The sequence below is a fragment of the Buteo buteo genome, chromosome 2, assembly GCF_964188355.1.
Source record: "Buteo buteo chromosome 2, bButBut1.hap1.1, whole genome shotgun sequence".
In the NCBI taxonomy this organism is placed as follows: Eukaryota; Metazoa; Chordata; class Aves; order Accipitriformes; family Accipitridae; genus Buteo; species Buteo buteo.
The window spans coordinates 55053595-55070512 of record NC_134172.1 but is presented as its reverse complement, the minus strand read 5'-3'; the positions used below and the strand labels follow the sequence as shown (position 1 = coordinate 55070512).

General features: G+C 39.9%; 1 protein-coding gene across 2 annotated transcripts in view; it reads right to left on the bottom strand.

Moving 5' to 3' along the window:
* DNAJC13 (DnaJ heat shock protein family (Hsp40) member C13) overlaps positions 1-16918 on the bottom strand; it is a 58574-nt gene that overhangs the window by 9796 nt on the left and 31860 nt on the right. For both annotated transcript variants that reach the window (XM_075054978.1, XM_075054988.1), the window contains 20 exons: positions 16775-16879; positions 16173-16375; positions 15624-15708; positions 15019-15173; positions 14041-14086; positions 13667-13821; positions 12844-13045; positions 11971-12086; positions 11029-11107; positions 10306-10441; positions 8979-9163; positions 7449-7523; positions 7135-7254; positions 6113-6292; positions 5042-5209; positions 4333-4446; positions 3874-3990; positions 3134-3311; positions 2017-2108; positions 437-536 (listed from right to left, as the gene is read on the bottom strand). In XM_075054978.1, coding sequence (XP_074911079.1) covers positions 437-536; positions 2017-2108; positions 3134-3311; positions 3874-3990; positions 4333-4446; positions 5042-5209; positions 6113-6292; positions 7135-7254; positions 7449-7523; positions 8979-9163; positions 10306-10441; positions 11029-11107; positions 11971-12086; positions 12844-13045; positions 13667-13821; positions 14041-14086; positions 15019-15173; positions 15624-15708; positions 16173-16375; positions 16775-16879 — 2611 coding nt within the window. The remainder of the gene's footprint in view (positions 1-436; positions 537-2016; positions 2109-3133; positions 3312-3873; positions 3991-4332; positions 4447-5041; positions 5210-6112; positions 6293-7134; positions 7255-7448; positions 7524-8978; positions 9164-10305; positions 10442-11028; positions 11108-11970; positions 12087-12843; positions 13046-13666; positions 13822-14040; positions 14087-15018; positions 15174-15623; positions 15709-16172; positions 16376-16774; positions 16880-16918) is intronic.

Sequence of the window (16918 nt, the reverse complement as noted above, 5' to 3'; positions counted from 1 at the left end):
AAGCTTTGTGCCATATAGACTATTAACTAATCAAAGATGAACTAAACCAATCTTAACAGAAAGTTGTATCAAAACTGCAATAAAGTTTATGACAATTGCAAGGCTAGGGATTTCTGGCTAAATTCAGTTAGTTAAGGAATGTCAAATCAATCATACAGTCTAGTACCGCGTAACTTCTTAATTAGATGTTTACTGCCTAAATCCCCTATAAGGATCAAGTCAATGAAATACTACACAATTCTAATACCTGCAATTCATACGTTTCAGCTCACGCATTTCGGACAACAAACCAGTTACATAGAACATTTTTTTAATCATCCCCACTGAAATGCTGTTTAAACCTAAAACTCAAAGTAAGCTCAGCCAGCTGCATTCTAATTGATTTCCCAGTTGGAAACCCTTTGCCTTGCAAGACTAAGAATTATATGGTACATACTTGAAGGTAAAGAATGCAGGAGTGCCAGTAAATTAGCAAGAACCATTGCCTCAGCAATGTTATTAACACATTCTTGGTTACTTGTTACTATGTTCACTACCTGTAAAAGATGAGAAACAACATTTGATTATATTCCAGCTGTTTCCAGAAAATGCAGTGTATGAAGTCAGTCACCTCACTGGCCAATATAGCTAATGTTTACAATGTTACTCCTGCCACCAAATTGTCATGTAACCTCAGGGAAGAAGGGAGCAAAGACACAGGCAAGAAGCTATCACTGGTTCCTCCAAGGAGGAACTCACACCTTAGAACACCAATCTTGTTACTTTTTAGGTGCTACAATAACAGTTACACAATGTATTGGTTTTGTGTGGCAAGGTTTGGGGGGGGGTGGGGGGGTGGGTACAGGGGTGGCTGGAAGCTTCCCCTGTATTCGAGAGAGCCCATACCAGCCGGCTCTAAGACGGACCCGCCGCCGGCCAAGGCCAAGCCCATCAGTGATAGTGGTAACGCCTCTGTGATAACATACTTAAGAAGGAAAAAAAGTTGGGACGCGGAGAAACAGCCACTGGAGTGAGGAGTGAGAACATGTAAGAGAAACAACCCTGCGGACACCAAGGTCAGTGAAGAAGGAGGGGGAGGAGATGCTCCAGGCGCCGGAGCAGAGATTCCCCTGCAGCCCGTGGGGAAGACCATGGTGAGGCAGGCTGTCCCCCTGCAGTCCATGGAGGTCCACAGTGAAGCAGATATCCACCTGCAGCCTGTGGAGGTCCCCACGCCAGAGCAGGTGGGTTCCCGAAGGAGGCTGTGACCCCGTGGGAACCCCGTGCTGGAGCAGGCTCCTGGCAGGACCTGCAGATCTGTGGAGAGAGGAGCCCATGGAGCAGGTTTTCTGGCAGGACTTGTGACCCCGTGGGGGACCCACGCTGGAGCAGTGTGCTCCTGAAGGACTGCACACCGTGGAAGGGACCAACGCTGGAGCAGTTCGTGAAGAACTGCAGCCCGTGGGAAGGACCCACGTTGGAGAAGTTTGTGGAGGACCGTCTCCCATGGGTGGGACCCCACGCTGGAGCAGGGGAAGAGTGTGATGAGCCCTCACTCTGAGGAGGATGAAGCAGCAGAAAATAACATGTGATGACCGTAAACCCCATCCCCGTCCCCCTGTGCCGCTGGGGGGGTTGGTAGAGAAATCCGGGAGTGAAGTTGTGCCTGGGAAGAAGGGAGGGGTGGAGGGAAGGTGTTCTGAGATTTGGTTTTATTTCTCGTTACCTTACTCTGGTTGATTTGTAATAAATTGAGTTAATTTTCCCGAAACTCAGTCTGTTTTGCCCGTGATGGTAATTGGTGCATGATCTCTCCTGCCCTTATCTCGACCCACAAGCTCTTTGTTATATTTTTTCTCTCCCCTGTGCAGCTGAGGAGGGGGAGTGATAAAACAGCTTGGGTGGGCACCTGGCATCCAGCCAGCGTTAACCCATCACACACAATCAGGTTTGTTCATGCTGATTATGTAGAGCACCCAGACAGGAGGGTTTGGGGGTTTGATTTTTGGTTTGTTTGGCTGGTTTGGTTTTTTTTACCTCCAGAGCCAACTGTTGCACCTGGCCAGCTCCATGAACACGCAGAAGGGAGAATATCAACTTAAAGTGACCTATGCATTCACACTCAGAACCTGCAAGAGACCAAATAAATTATTCTCTTCATGTTAGCCAAAGCATTCACTGAAGGCCATCCCAAGCCCACATTTCACTATACAGAGGAATGTTAAAGACTACATGTCTGTATATAGTCTGCCACAGTAGTTGTAACAGCTCCTACAGGACAGCACCTACTACAGAATTAGAAGATTATGAAGTCCTGTCTATTAGTCTATCTTCCACAAAATCTCAGGTCAACAGTATTTCAAAAGCAGAGGATACTTCCTCCCTTTAAGGCAAGTAACTGAGCTAGTTCTTGGACTACCAGTTACTTGCATTCTTACAAGACAGCTAAGCAAGTTCAGGTTTTTTATTTATCATTGATTATCAGTACTACTTCTCTTGAAATACACTTGCCCTTCTGATTCTCCCAGCTCAGAGTAGGGTTGCTATATGCAGCAGTAACAGCTGCCTTCAGGCTTACAACTGCCAAATACAAAGAATCCAGTCTGAGAACAACCTAAACAGCTGCTACTAAAAGCCATGATAGGAGAATGAGTTGCTTTTAGAACTAATATATAATACAGTAGGAAAACATCCTAATCATTCGTCTATGGCTTTTCCAGTCTGTACATTGGTATCTGCTCATAAATCTTTGCTGCTATTAGCTGCCCACTCTCAAGAGCATCTTCTCCTCCTGCTTTAGTAAGGCCCTGGCATGTTTTTAGGTGTTTACTAGCTAAAAGAGTCTTTGAAGGATCACAGAAAGTTTCATCCAAGTTTGTCTTCCTGGCAAAAGCAGGCTAGAATTAGAGTTAAAAACCCAATGTTTCAGAGAAAAAAAATAGATAAAGCTTGAATTTCATGCAAAACTAATACATCTACTGATATTGTTCTCCAGTAAAAAAAGCAAAAAAACAAGCCTACATGGCTTAATGCTAAAGTCTGTTAGCCAGCAAAACAAGCTTCCTTCTTGCTGGAAGATAAAGACTACAGAGGTCCGCATTTTTTAAGGTTGTCCACAAGAAAGCCTATCAGTGAAGTTCAGTTTTAAGCCTACCTGGGTTGTGTTTTATCACGTTTCTCAGAGCCTCCAGGGCCATTTCAACTCTCCGTAGCCGATCTCCATGTTGATTGGACTCTACTTTCCCAGTCTGTGTTATTGCCATTAGCGTATGAAGGTACTGTGCTTGAGAGCCTATGTAATCCAAGAGGCTTGCAGCAAATGCTTTAGGAAGCTTTAAATTAGAGATGAGAGCATTTTTAGCTGTGTGATGCAACAGTATTCACGCTAGAAGAAAGTGTATCCAAATAACTTCTCCTACATTTCACATACGCCTTTCTTCCAGCCAGGCAGACAGGAAACACTTTTCTACTGGGATCACTATAACATCCAGAGCACATTAACCCTATTTATATCTAAACATACCTTTAGAAATCTACCACTACTTCAACAGTACTCTTGAGGTGTATGTTTGTCCATATATATAGATGGACAGCAAAGCCACTAGGCAGAATCGCTACCTCCTGGAATTACTGAATCAACCCGAGCATCTGCAGTGCAAGCTTGTAGAAAAAAGGCATTAAGACATCTGAAGCAGCACATCTTATGACAAACTCATTGTCCTTTTTAATTTATTCTGCTCCAATAGAAAGATATGCCATAACATCCTGATCATGCTGAAGGAAGCTTCTGTAAGATTTTTGTATTTTCTCCACTCTGCTTGCACTGACAGATAAAGAGGAAGAAGTAACATTCCAAATGCTAGTTTCAACAGGAAGGTTTTAGCTACATCTCACCTCTAGTTGGAAGGTAGGGACCTCATTGTAGACTCTAACGAAAATCTCTCCCACAATAAGTTCCTTTGCATGGTCACTGAAGACAAAGTCAGATCCATAGCTCTTGTCACAGTCACCCTTTAAGCAGAGATAAGCAGCACAAGCTCAGACAGAAAATAATCTTGTAGAAAGTGTAAAGCTATAAGCCGATAATGAAATAGACAATACTTGAACAGAAAATTTAAAGTTTTTGCTAAAAGTCAGAAGCTCAAGACATACTGAAACATCACAAGAAATAAAAACCCCAAACTCTTAGGTTTTTTTTCTTTTTAAGACTACTGAATCAAGGAAGTGACTTAGGAGTAGACAACAATGGATACTTGTATTAACTACACTATTGCATTACAAGTGGATATACCAAAATAAAAAACAGTTTAAAAAAAAAAATAGTAGTGGGATTTAAAGTAAAGGGTATCTTACTCTCTTAACCATGCTTTCTTGTTGAGATTCCAAAAACTCTAGTAACTCAGCTCTTGTCCCATTGTTCCAGATCAAGTAGGGGTTCTCTGTGTTACTGTTCAGCATCTTCAGAGTCTAAGAAACAAGGAATGTTTACACCACTTTTGGATCATTATACACAGTAATCAGCATGCTTCACTACATTAGTTAATCCAAGCTCATTAACAGCTAGACCAATTTCATGAGCAAGTTTAAAGTATCAAGTTTCCCACATACTGGAAAAACAGTATGTGTAAGTTATTTGGTACAGTACAATCTATATTTCAATTTTTTATTTATTCTGCTTTGAGCCAGATGTACTTCAGATTCTCCATCTATCTTTGACAGTGAACAGCAACTATCTGCAGTATCTCTTTGTAGATGACTTCCTTGGCACCTCTTTTGAAAAGAGCAGTTTAGCCTTTGCTCTCCATTATCATTATATCCTTGAGCCTTCAACAGTTAACTTCTTTGCTCCTATATTTGTTTTGCGAATATTATTCTATAGGGTACTGTTCCTGTCCATAGTGTTTGAGGCTAAAAAAGCTTCTTTTCCTTGCAGTTATTCTAACTGCAAAGAAAAATCACACTGCTGTTCTCTGTATCAGTTGGTTTAAGAGTCCAATGTTTTAGAAGTGACCAGGTATTCCTTCCATAAATCACTAGAGAGTTTTGGCCAACAGATGCTTACCTCAGTAGGACTGACCACAGCAAGTTTCCTTGCAATATAGGGTGTCAACATCCCAGCCAAGCTTTTCCTGATTGTTGGGTTTTCAGGTGTAGCTTGTTCTTCAGAGAGATACCCTCCAAGGCGACTCAAGGCCAGGAGACTGAGCTTTGCAAGGCTATTTGCTACCTCCTGAAAAACACAAAGACGGTTATAAAAAACCTACAGCCTACTGAAGAAATATCAGAATGGCCAGAAAGAGTTGTCCAACACTACTGCACCACAACAAACAGAATTAGTATTCTCTATTGATCTGCATCACTAATTATGCATTGATGTCCAACAAAACACTAGTTGCTGCAGAACAGCACAATATAATCACTATGTTGTGGGCTTAATAAGTGCAGTTAGACATGAGCACTGGTAAGTATGAAAAACTGAGGCACCAAGGTGAGCTGAAAGCTACAGAAGCTGTTTAGTGTAATAGCTTCTGACCAGACAACGGTTCCTGCTAGCACAGTCAAATATCAGCATAAGCCTTTTATGACAGTGATACAAGAGTTAATAATTACAATAGACTGTTCAAAGCTCATCTCATCCAGTAGCTGAGGAAGAAATGCCATACTTGGAGGGTCACCATTTAAGGAAATGGAAGTGTAAATCCACTTACATAGCTGTGAGGCAAAGGGACAATATTACCCTACAGCAGGCATTTCATATAAGTTCCTGATATTACTAGACAATCCCTTCAGTTGAGCCTCAAGACAAAAAAAAGACTTTTTTTATTCTGCTAGCATAAATTTACTTTTTTTACTGTTCACTGTAGATAAAATCTCTTGCATTAAATCTACCAGAAACTACAAGGTTTGGCAGCTTTAACATTTGAACTCAAAAACATGAGCTACTCTAAAAAAACCACCAAATCCCAAACAACAATATTTACACTACTACACAAAAATCCCCACCCAAAACTGCTCTATTAACATTATTGTTCATGTAATTCAATGATTCTAACAAGTATTTGAATATTTTGTTAATAAGAGATGGCAAGCAACAGCCTTCGGTATTTGAAAGCATGCACCTTGTTAAGATTACCTGGTGATTTGAATCTTCACTTTTTTGAATACCGCTCTCCTCTAGCGTATAGTCATAGTTGAAGAGGTAACCCAGTAAGTACCAGAGAACTCCAGCTTGGAACAAGTGCGTTTGTAGCCAGTAATCTAGGGCAAAGGAGCTAACGCACTCTACTCCCAAAGAAGCTACTCGTGGTATGTTCTGAGGGAGGAAAAAAGTTTGCCTTAGTACTTGTGACCAAAGAAAGCCAACTGTCTTCCTTACCAAAGATGTAAAGCCAAAACTTGCTAATTCCAGAGTACTAAGCAGCACAGAGATTAAAACTGAAGTACACAGAAGAACATATGCAAAGTTAAGTGTCTGGTAGCCAAAAAACTGATTAGTCAGCATCCTTTAAAGGAAGATTACTTGAATAGTTATTTTATATGATTAGAAAGAAGCATTGATGAACTAGTGGAAAAACAATTCAAGAAAGTCACAGAGATTCCCAGATGAGCTTTCTATGGCAATACATGTGTTCTGCAGGGAGTAAAGAACACACAAGCATCTATGGTCAGTTACTGGTTTTACAGTCTTATGTTTTCACATACCCCATGTGAAAATTTCCAGACAAGCTTTCCTTTCTTAATTCAGACAGAATTCAGCATTTATATAACATAAATTCTAAAGAGCTAAATGGCAACAAAACTTGAATCCTGTTCCCAGAGTTTATGCTGATTTAGGAGTCTATCTGCTTATATAGGATCTAGCTCTAGTACTTTTATCTGCTGGTTTAGTACAGTAAACCAACCAGCTAGACATGTCAGTTAAAAGGCAAAAGTAGCTGGATCTTTATAGTGATTACATTTTAAGTCCACTAAATGCATTCAAATACAAGTGTTGAGAACAAGGCAGTAGAGATCTGTATCCCATAATGATTAGCTGGGATCTTACAGAAGGGTTTGATCAGTCTCTGCAATTGTCCCATCTCCCTTAAAAGCAGAACATTTCCCTAAACAGTTAACAGTTAAATACCCATTTAGGCAAAGGAAAGGAGGTCTTACCTTGCCATAATACAGTAGTCTACAGAGGTCCTTAATGATGTTAGGCATTTCTGTAATCTTCTCTCTGCATTCCTCAAACTGAGCTGCTACGCTGTAACACTTACTAATATATCCACATACCTACAAAAAGCAGTATTTTATTCGTTCCAAGTGGAGGGGAAATGCATGTTTACAATCCTATTTTTGAATATATATAATAATACATCAATGTTTTATATTATATATACAGACACTTATATTTATTATTATATATACACTATACTATATAGACTTCTGAGAAGCTGATACAATCAATTAAAGTTGCTGCAACTTACCTGTACAGACATATCATCTGGTTTACTAGAACGAGTTAAGACTGCTACACAACGATTAAATGCTTCTTGCAATACCTGTGAGGATTGGATGATGCACAAGTTCAGTCACAACAAAAACTGAAAGGCTAGCAGAAATAAAACATTAGCTGGTAACCCATTTGTAATAGCTAAAGGGAAACATTTGACATTCTGCTCCTTGCTCAGATGGTTTATAGGGGCAAAATTCCTTGCAAGCACTGGTACTAGCCTTTGGTGCTTTAGCGTTGATCGCATTCTTGCATGTGAACTATTACCTCAGTAAGTTTGCAGATGACACCAAGCTGGGAGGGAGTGTTGATCTGCTGGAGGGTAGGAAGGCTCTACAGAGGGATCTGGACAGGCTGGATCGATGGGCTGAGGCCAGTTTCACGGGGTTCAACGAGGTTCAGTGCTGGGTCCTGCACTTGGGTCACAACAACCCCATGCAGCACTACAGGCTTGGGGAAGAGTGGCTGGAAAGCTGCCTGGCAGAAGAGGACCTGGGGGTGCTGGTCGACAGCTGGCTGAACATGAGTCAACAGTGTGCCCAGGTGGCCAAGAAGGCCAACAGCATCCTGGCCTACATCAGAAATAGTGTGGCCAGCAGGAGCAGGGAGGTGGTTGTTCCCCAGTACCCAGCACTGGTGAGGCCGCACCTCGAGTACTGTGTTCAGTTTTGGGCCCCTCACCACAAAAAAGACATTGAGTTGCTGGAGCGTGTTCAGAGGAGGGCAACCAAGTTGGTGAGGGGCCTGGAGCACAAAAGTCTTGTGAGGAGCGGCTGAGGGAGCTGGGGTTGTTTAGTCTGGAGAAAAGGAGGCTGAGGGGAGATCTTATCGCTCTCTACAGCTACCTGAAAGGAGGTTGTAGTGAGGTGGGTGCTGGTCTCTTCTCCCAAGTAACAAGCGATAGGACAAGAGGAAACAGCCTCAAGTTGCAGCAGGGGAGGCTTACACTGGATATTAGGAAAAATTTCTTTACTGAAAGGGTTGTCAGACATTGGAACAGGCTGCCCAGGGAAGGGGTTGAGTCACCATCCCTGGGGGTATTTAAAAGATGTAGATGTGGCGCTTAGGGACATGGTTTAGTGGTGGACTTGGCAGTGCTCAGTTAACAGTTGGACTCGATGTTCTCAAGAGTCTTTTCCAACCTAAACAAATCTGTTCCTAATATGAGCAATGAAAAGCCCTTCTGCTCAAGTGACTTGTTCACACTTATCTATTCTTTCACATACAGAATGCAGCAGCTCTCAATAGAGTTTTGTAAGTACAGAAACATCATATGTAGTTTGCTTATCCACAGTTCAACAGACAAGCCTAGCTCCAAAAAGAGGTATACTCTGCAAAATGCTTCTCCTAGTGCATCCAGAAAAGGGACAGTAAGAATGGACAAGGTTATCAAGACCAAAAGTGATTCTCAATTGCATCTGATGTCCTATGCATTGAGGATCTAGGAATTTTAGCTGTCAAAAAGATTAAAAGAATTCATTTCAATAAGTTTCTTTCCATTTACCTCAATTCCATTTTCTCTCCTTAGTTCTTCTGCATTTAATGCTGAACAATTGACAGTATGGAAAGCAAGTTCTGTAGCAGCAGGCAACAGAGCAGATTCTTTGGAAAATAAAAGGTCATCTGATGTTTCAATGGTAATAGTCTTTATCAGCATAGGATAGCCCGCATACTTGTAAGGTTTCAACTCTGAAAGAGAAAAAAAGTCAAAGCTTACACATACGCAGAGTCTAAGATTTTAAACAACTGCATAATTATCAGTAGAAGAGATATCAGATATATAAGGACTAGGAGTCAAAGAAAGCCAACACCTGGGAAAACTGGAGCAAGACTGAGCAGTCCACACAATCTTGCTCCTTGTCAGATAAGGCTGTTCATGCTAGAAGCTGACAGAGCTTCAGGGAAAGAACTCATTTGAGATTAAAAAAGACTTATCTCCAGCTCAGCAAGCCCCCAAGCTCAGAGCATTCCAAATGATGCTTGTCTGTATCCAGAGAAACACAAGTATAGCTTGCTTTGTCTGTCTTAGGCCAGGATTGTCCAACACAATAAGCCTATAAGGACCTTTTCCAGTTTGACACAGCAATCGTATGTTTTCAATAATTATATTTTTCATTCCTTTAGGGTTCAGCAGTGCTAAAGAACAATTTCATCTTGCAGTATGGAGCTGACTACAAGCTGACCTACATAAATCTATGCTAATGTTGTCACTGCCTCCACACAACTGACAGAGCTATGATTGCATGTGAGGTTCTTAGTTTACCATTACAATGTAACACTTATATAGAAAAACACTGTTCACTCTGCAAGACTTGTACATGCCAGCAGCTGCCAGCTAGAGCCAAGGCTTAGGGTACTCTAGCTATCCCTCTTTCCCCACTGGGCTGTGAAGGAGGTGGTATTGCAGCACACTCACCAGAAGACTAACACCACTCGATTTCTGCAAGATTGTCTCATTTTTAATAGCCACACAAGTGTAATTTGTACCCAGAATCTGCCATCTGGGTGACTGAGTAGTAGTGAGGACTTTCTGCATAGACAGAATTGTAAGTCTAAGTTATATATGGAGGAAGATTCAAACTGATTAGTATGGGAGCAGAGAGTTTCAAAGAGCTATTCATGCTTTTTTGAAATAAGTTTTACTGCAGACAAATTTTTTTCATGGAACACAAAGTCCTATGTTGAAGCCCTTAACCATAGCCACATAATGCTGTGGCAAGCCAGAAACCAGATCAACAGAACACAGATTCAAGAACAGAGGAGATTAAAACCGACCACAATGGCCACTAAAGCAATGAACATAAAGCATTCTTCTAAGCCAGCATGCTTACCTTCCTTATGCCTGTTGAAGAGGATGCTTTGAGTTTTCAAGATCAAAATTATGTTTTCTGGATCTGGCCCATCTATCACCTTAGCAGACTTTGTGCATAGAAACTCATATGCTTTATTAACTTTTTCAAACATATCCTGCAAATAAAGAGGAATAGTCTTAAGAGTTGCTAAGAACCCCCTAAATTACTACAAGTCTGCAGTATCAGTTTAGATGCAGATAAAGCATTCCAGGTTATTAGCCAGAACACTAGTTTTGTTGCCTTATGGGACTTCAGAAAATACTCTGAAGAACCTTAAGAACACAGGTTCACCGATCAGTTTGTCTCCTATATTTTGCCATAGGCAAGAGACTAAAACTACTTACTACTTTTGTCATGGTGGAATTGACTTAGAGTTCAACTGATTGTAAGAATGAGCAGAGGATGCAGTCTGTCTTTGAAAGGGAACAATAGCTTATTTAGGTCCTGTATAATTCTTTGAACCTGACACTGAGATGTGGGTCTGACCCAATTACATCAGTTTACTGTAGAAATCCTAACATTCCTTGATTGACATCAGTTAAATTACTCATCTGTAGTATTAATCTGTATTCTAGTATTCATCTAGGGCATAGTTTTTAAAAGGGAGAAAGAAAATTTAAGTGGGCATTTCAGAATTCTTAACACATACAACAGCTGAATTTGTCCCCACTTTATAACACCACAAATTTGCATTGTACATACCCTGCCTTCTGGATTCTTGTCTGGGTGATATTTTTGCGCCAGCCTGAAATAAGCTTTCCTGATCTTGCTTTCATCATGCCTATGAGAAAATAAGTCCCATTACATTGAGTAACATCAAAAAAGCCAGAAAAACAAGCCTAGATTCTGACAACAGTACTCATAGTAACGGCAATTAAGTGAAAACTACAAAGCTCTCATATTTCAATTTGAAAATCCTGCTTCATCAGCTGACACTGAGCAGGGGTAATCCCATGGCCACACAAAAGAAAGAAATTTTAGAAAGTATTTTAGTACCTCTTGTACTGAATACACTAAACCAGAAGGTCCTTGAAGTCCCTGAATCTTCTAAATGAAGAGTCTAAATGAGCTATAAGTGGTAAAAGTTAGTAGTTCCTGATTTGTAGTAAGTGCACTGTTCTTGAAGAATAAATACAAAGTGCTGTCAGGTCTCTTCTAAGTCAGAAACCAGTGGCAAGAAAGGAGGTAAAACATCCTAAGGATATTATCACCAAAAAAAAGGACAATATTTGGCAGGGGGAAGAAGGATGATTAGAGAAACCAAGTTCCACTGTGAACATAATCAAGTTCTGCCACATTCTTGTCTCGCTATGGTTGAGTCTAATATGCTTGTCCTGTACAACAGCCTAGTGAATACTTTAAAACAGAAATCAAAGCATTATTTCCCCAGTTTCAGCTTATCTGAACACTTTACAATTATTCTCTTGAACACTTTACAATTATTCTCTCACTGGAGTTGGATTTTCAAGCTTTGTTTCTTTTTACATAAAGCAATCTTCCACTGTGAAATAAGTAGGTGCTAGACATAACTGAACTGGTACCACTAATTGGTTGCAAGTACCAAGATACGAAACTTCAGTTTGTTCAGCATACAGAGTTTATGTAAATGTACTTATACAGCTTTAAATAATGAAAACAACTTACTGGCCTTGTCCTTTGGGAAGGTTAAGGACTTCATAAGCATCATCTATTGACATGGTAGGTGGCTTCTTTTCTACCTCCTTCTTCCAAGCTTCTAGTGTATCTTTCAACAGTTTAACCTAAATAATTACAATTCATTATTGTTTCATTTATGCTGACACCAGTACACATCATCTTTTATTAAAAAAGTGCTGCTTTATTAATGAATCCTTATCACTCATCACCCTAAGTTTAAGACCTAATCCTTTTAACTTCAGTTACTGTGCTTCCCCCTCCAGTCAATAGTGATTAAGACTTTGCTTCACTACAGTGCTGTATTTTATTTAAGATAAGAGCACCTTAAGATTAAAAGGTTTATGTAAAAGTCACATTAAAAGAGGGAGAATCACTTAAATTGTATGCAGTTCACATCTCGATACTACAAAAACTGCAACAAAGCTGCATAAGTAAAGCTGCTTAGACAGATCTAGACCATAGACTTGTATCAAAAAAGATCTCATCAATTGAGGTAGTGTACTGACACCAAGTTAGCTCAGTTTCTTGTCCAGTGGGGACAAGTAAGAACCCAGAAGTGATGATTTCCCCTACCCCAATCACTTGAGGTTCACTGAAACACTCTGAAGTTTCTTGGATGCTTTATTTGGCTTTTTTAGTAGTCACCACAGAGAGGACATACTTAACATGCAGTGGCTATATGGCATGAAGACTATTCTGCTTCAAGATAAAGAAATGTTTAACATATTTGCTTATGAACTGAAAGTCAGGATCAGTTACTTGCAAACCTAGCATTTGATTCCCTTACATTTCATTACAAATCCCACTTTTAGGACTCTTAAAGACCAAGAACCAAATGAATCCTAAATACTTCTTACTTACTGGATCTTTAATTGGCCAGTCTGGAAATCTAAGCGTATCACAAAGATGCTTGAGGTAATAAATATTACAGAACAGCTCATTTTCCAGTTGTGGATAGTTGATAACTGGGATAGGACAGTATTGGTAGAGTGCTCTTGTATTGCTTTGAAGACGAGGGGTGAAGTCAGCAAGATGAGCAGCAATCTTCTCTATCATAAGACGCCTAAAAGTTAAAGTTTGATTTAACACTTGCCAAGCAGTCCTCAATCCTCAGTGACAATGATTTCTTCTGAAAAAGCTTTCCTTAGTAGTTTCCCACATTTCAGAAGGGATTCAGAACAGGATTCACATCCTACTCTGTTATAAAGCTATTTCAATGCCATGAAAATTAGTTTATTAAAAACAATGTCAAGTGACATTTTGCCTTCCTGCAACACCTCTTTACTTTTTGGGAGACCCTAAAAATGTATTGTAATATTAGAGGTATATCTCCTAGACAGGTGCTGGTAATAAATGAGTAAAGTATAAAGCAGCCCACAAATAGTGAAAGTCTCCACTCATGAAAGGAACTTAAGTATGATAGAGGCAAATGTAAAGCATGTTGTCAGATGTTCAGGGAAATATTCCCCTTCCCTGCTGCCAATTCTGCTCCCCCTGTCCCTGTTACTTCTGATAGGAGCAGAGGGCAATGCAGGACATTGCCCTTGCAGAAGGCAAACAGAGGGAAGTAATGAAACCATGGAATCCAGGTATTTTCAGCTTTCTTTAGACATGTCAAAGACAAGACCTCTTCAACATGAGATATAGTTCAGATTTATTTGTCCCTCTGACAGAAAACAGCTACCTCATTTCATTGCTCCAAATTGCTTCTGGAGTGTCAAATTCTCCAAGGAATATCTCAGAAAATTTTTCTGGTTCATAGTTTTCCAAGTAACACACCATTGCTTCAGGAAGAATATGTCCAAGTATACTTCTTTGAACTATATCTTGACCTTTTGTCTAGAGAAGAGATCACATTGTCATCTCAAAGGTAATCTGAATTCAGTCTTGCTAACCAACTAGAGATCTAAAAACCCCACCCACTTTTCCCTTATAGTTCTTAAATTCTAACTCTTGAGAACTTGGAGAAAGAACAAGCATCAAGTATTGCTAAAACAACTACAGGTGGTCTGCAAAACTATTTGGAAACAGAGGTAGTTACTTTTGCAATCTACTCACTTCTTCAGACTTGAAAGCTTGTTTTGTATGTGTGTATTTCAAAAACCTAGAAGAGAAACAGCAGTTATTTTCTGTTTAATTGATACTTAAGGCACCTTTGAAAGATAAGTAGACCAACATAGCCCAGCTGGCAAGTCCCATTTACTTTGATATCAGAGTAACAGCAACAATTGAACGAATCTCTGTACAAAGTCCATGAAATCCTTGGGAACTCCACCAAGTTAAGCACTCCCGTGTTATGAATGTTGCCTTATGTTGATCATTTCAGTTTGGAAGTCTTGTTCCTGAAAGCTTGTTTTCTTCACACACACACAAAAAAAGAAGCTGATAGAGACACAGACAACCTTTCCCTACAAACCTCCCCCTGCACCCTTAGATCATCATTACAGGGATGAAACAAGATTATCATACACTAACTGCTGACAGTCGTGTTACATTAGAGTCATCATGTAAACATGCAATCATTTCCCAATGCATTCTGCTATAGAAGAGACTTAACTGGAATTGTTCAATAGCTTTTTATGAACTGTTGGATTTAGAGGAATAGTACTGGAATGAACTGCAATAGCCACCTGCACAAGCAGTGCATCTGTGTCAGGCAGTTCAAGCTGACTTAACTGTTTCAGGCTTCAATACTAAACAGGGTACTAGATTTTTCCACTGCTTTTGATACCCAATTACTATCAAAAACTACATTAACATATCAGTAGCCTATATTAGTACGCTTTAGCACCTATAATGATTTGTTCTTCTACATTAAGCCGTGCCTAGTTGTACTGTTAGAACTATATGATCAGACATGCTCTTGTTCCCTCCCTATCAGGGTCATAAGTAATCCACTTCAGTGACTGACTAGACCATGTGGAGGCAATTCTAGACCGTGTTTGCTTGCAATCTCATGTTGGTTCTAGCAAGCCACACTGGAGCATTCAGAGCATGACTGGTCAAGAGGTATTTTTAGCTATTCTTTTTCCTCACCTTGCAATAGGAAGTACGTTGGAACCTGTGTACATCATGATAAAGAAGAATACTCCACTCAGATAAAAACGAGGTAACTGAGGGTTATCTTGCATGACATGAAAGAGCAATATAGCAACTTTTTCCACAAGGATAGGATCAAAAGTCAGTAATAGCTGAAATCAAACACAAGCATTTACATTAGCTGCTTGAGTAGCGCAAGTTACCTAGCCAAAATTGAACTTTTAACTAATTCAGTATTGGGATAAGCCAGTAAACTTACAAGAATTTCAGTTAAAGAAACTTCAGCCCAAAAATAACAGGTTTGAATCACAGAACATTTAAAGTTGGAAAGGACCTCTGGAGGTCATCTTGTCAACCCCCCCCTGCTCAAAAGCAGGGTCACCTACAGCTGGTGGCTTTTCAGTATCTCCAAGAATGGAAATATTTATTAATATTGAAATTTGTAACAACACCCAGTGAAACAAACAACTGCTTGTCCAGAGATCTGCAGAACATTACAGATGTCATTTGATGTGTTTGTCCCACTTAAAGTATTCACATAAGGAAGATGGTTGAGTAAGTCAAACTTGCTCATCCAGATACATTTTCAAAGAGTTGCTTACCTGAGTGATATGAGGAAGGCAAGTACTATCTGACAAAAGCCTTTTCACTTTAGGCAGAGGTCTTATAATGGCATTGTCTTGATCCCTAAAAAATAAAGCAGCACAGCAGTAAACACACATATGCCTTTTCTCTTTCAAGAATGAACTTCATTAAGCCATAAGTATCACACTATTGAGATCATATTCAGTGTCTGGTTTCTTTTGTTAACTTCAAAGTTTGTTGTTAGACTTGATAAGTGTGGCTTAATGTTACACATTAAAGCAGCTTTGTTTAAGTTAAACTAGAGCCTGCCTGCAAGAGTGAGACTACACTGCTATGCATTAGAAACACACATAGCTTGTGCATTCATTCTTGCAGTCCATTTCACAGTATTAGTATTGTCTCATTTACAAACTCTCTATTTGCCCACAGAATTAATTACTACTATGTAAAGAGGGTCTTTAATACAGTTCATTAATGTACTGCTTAGTTTTTAAGAAAAGCTTCCAGATAGAATTTATACATCTGCCAGAGAAAGTTAACCGCTTCTGCTGAAAATTAGTGTTTACCTGCTGGGAAAATATCCACACATTGTGATGAGCATGTTGAGTACAAGTGTGGCAAGGTCAGTCTCATTCAACACAGGCTGGCCACTGGCAAGCAAGCACCACTTCAGCTGAGGTATGACCTGTAATGGTCGCCAGCCATCCATACCTTGAGCCCAGCAACGTGTTTTTGAAGTCAGCTTTCCACTGTTCCATAGTTCCTGCATCTGTTGTGAGATTAGATATGAACTTAGTTGATTCAGCATTCAGAGCTACCTTTGCTTCTAAACATTCACACTCAAGACAAGCTTTTAACTGCTGTATGGCAGACTACTATACTTACATGAAATTCCAACGTGTTTATAACTGTCAAGAAACATGAAGTAAAAGTTGACAGATTAACTGTAGTGTAATTGGGGCATGGAGGGGTAGGCAGCCTTACCAAAAAGGCTGTGGTTCTTGGCACAACATCAAGTCTCTTATCTAGCTTTAATCCTTATTTAAAGAGTTATTTAGAGAATATCGTTTAGCATTGTTTACAGCTTGTCCTCTCACCATTTGAAACACACCCAGTCACCAGGATGAAAATAATTTGTCAAGTTAGAGAGTTTGAAGCTGACAGGTACCTCTTGAAAGCTGTAAGGACCACTCCTTTCTTTGTCAGCATTGCCAAAGTACCATTCTTTCTCACTCTCCCTCTTCATATCAGGTGCCGCCTCAATCACATTGCTCTAGAAGTTGATGTTTATAAGAATAGCTTTAGCATCAGT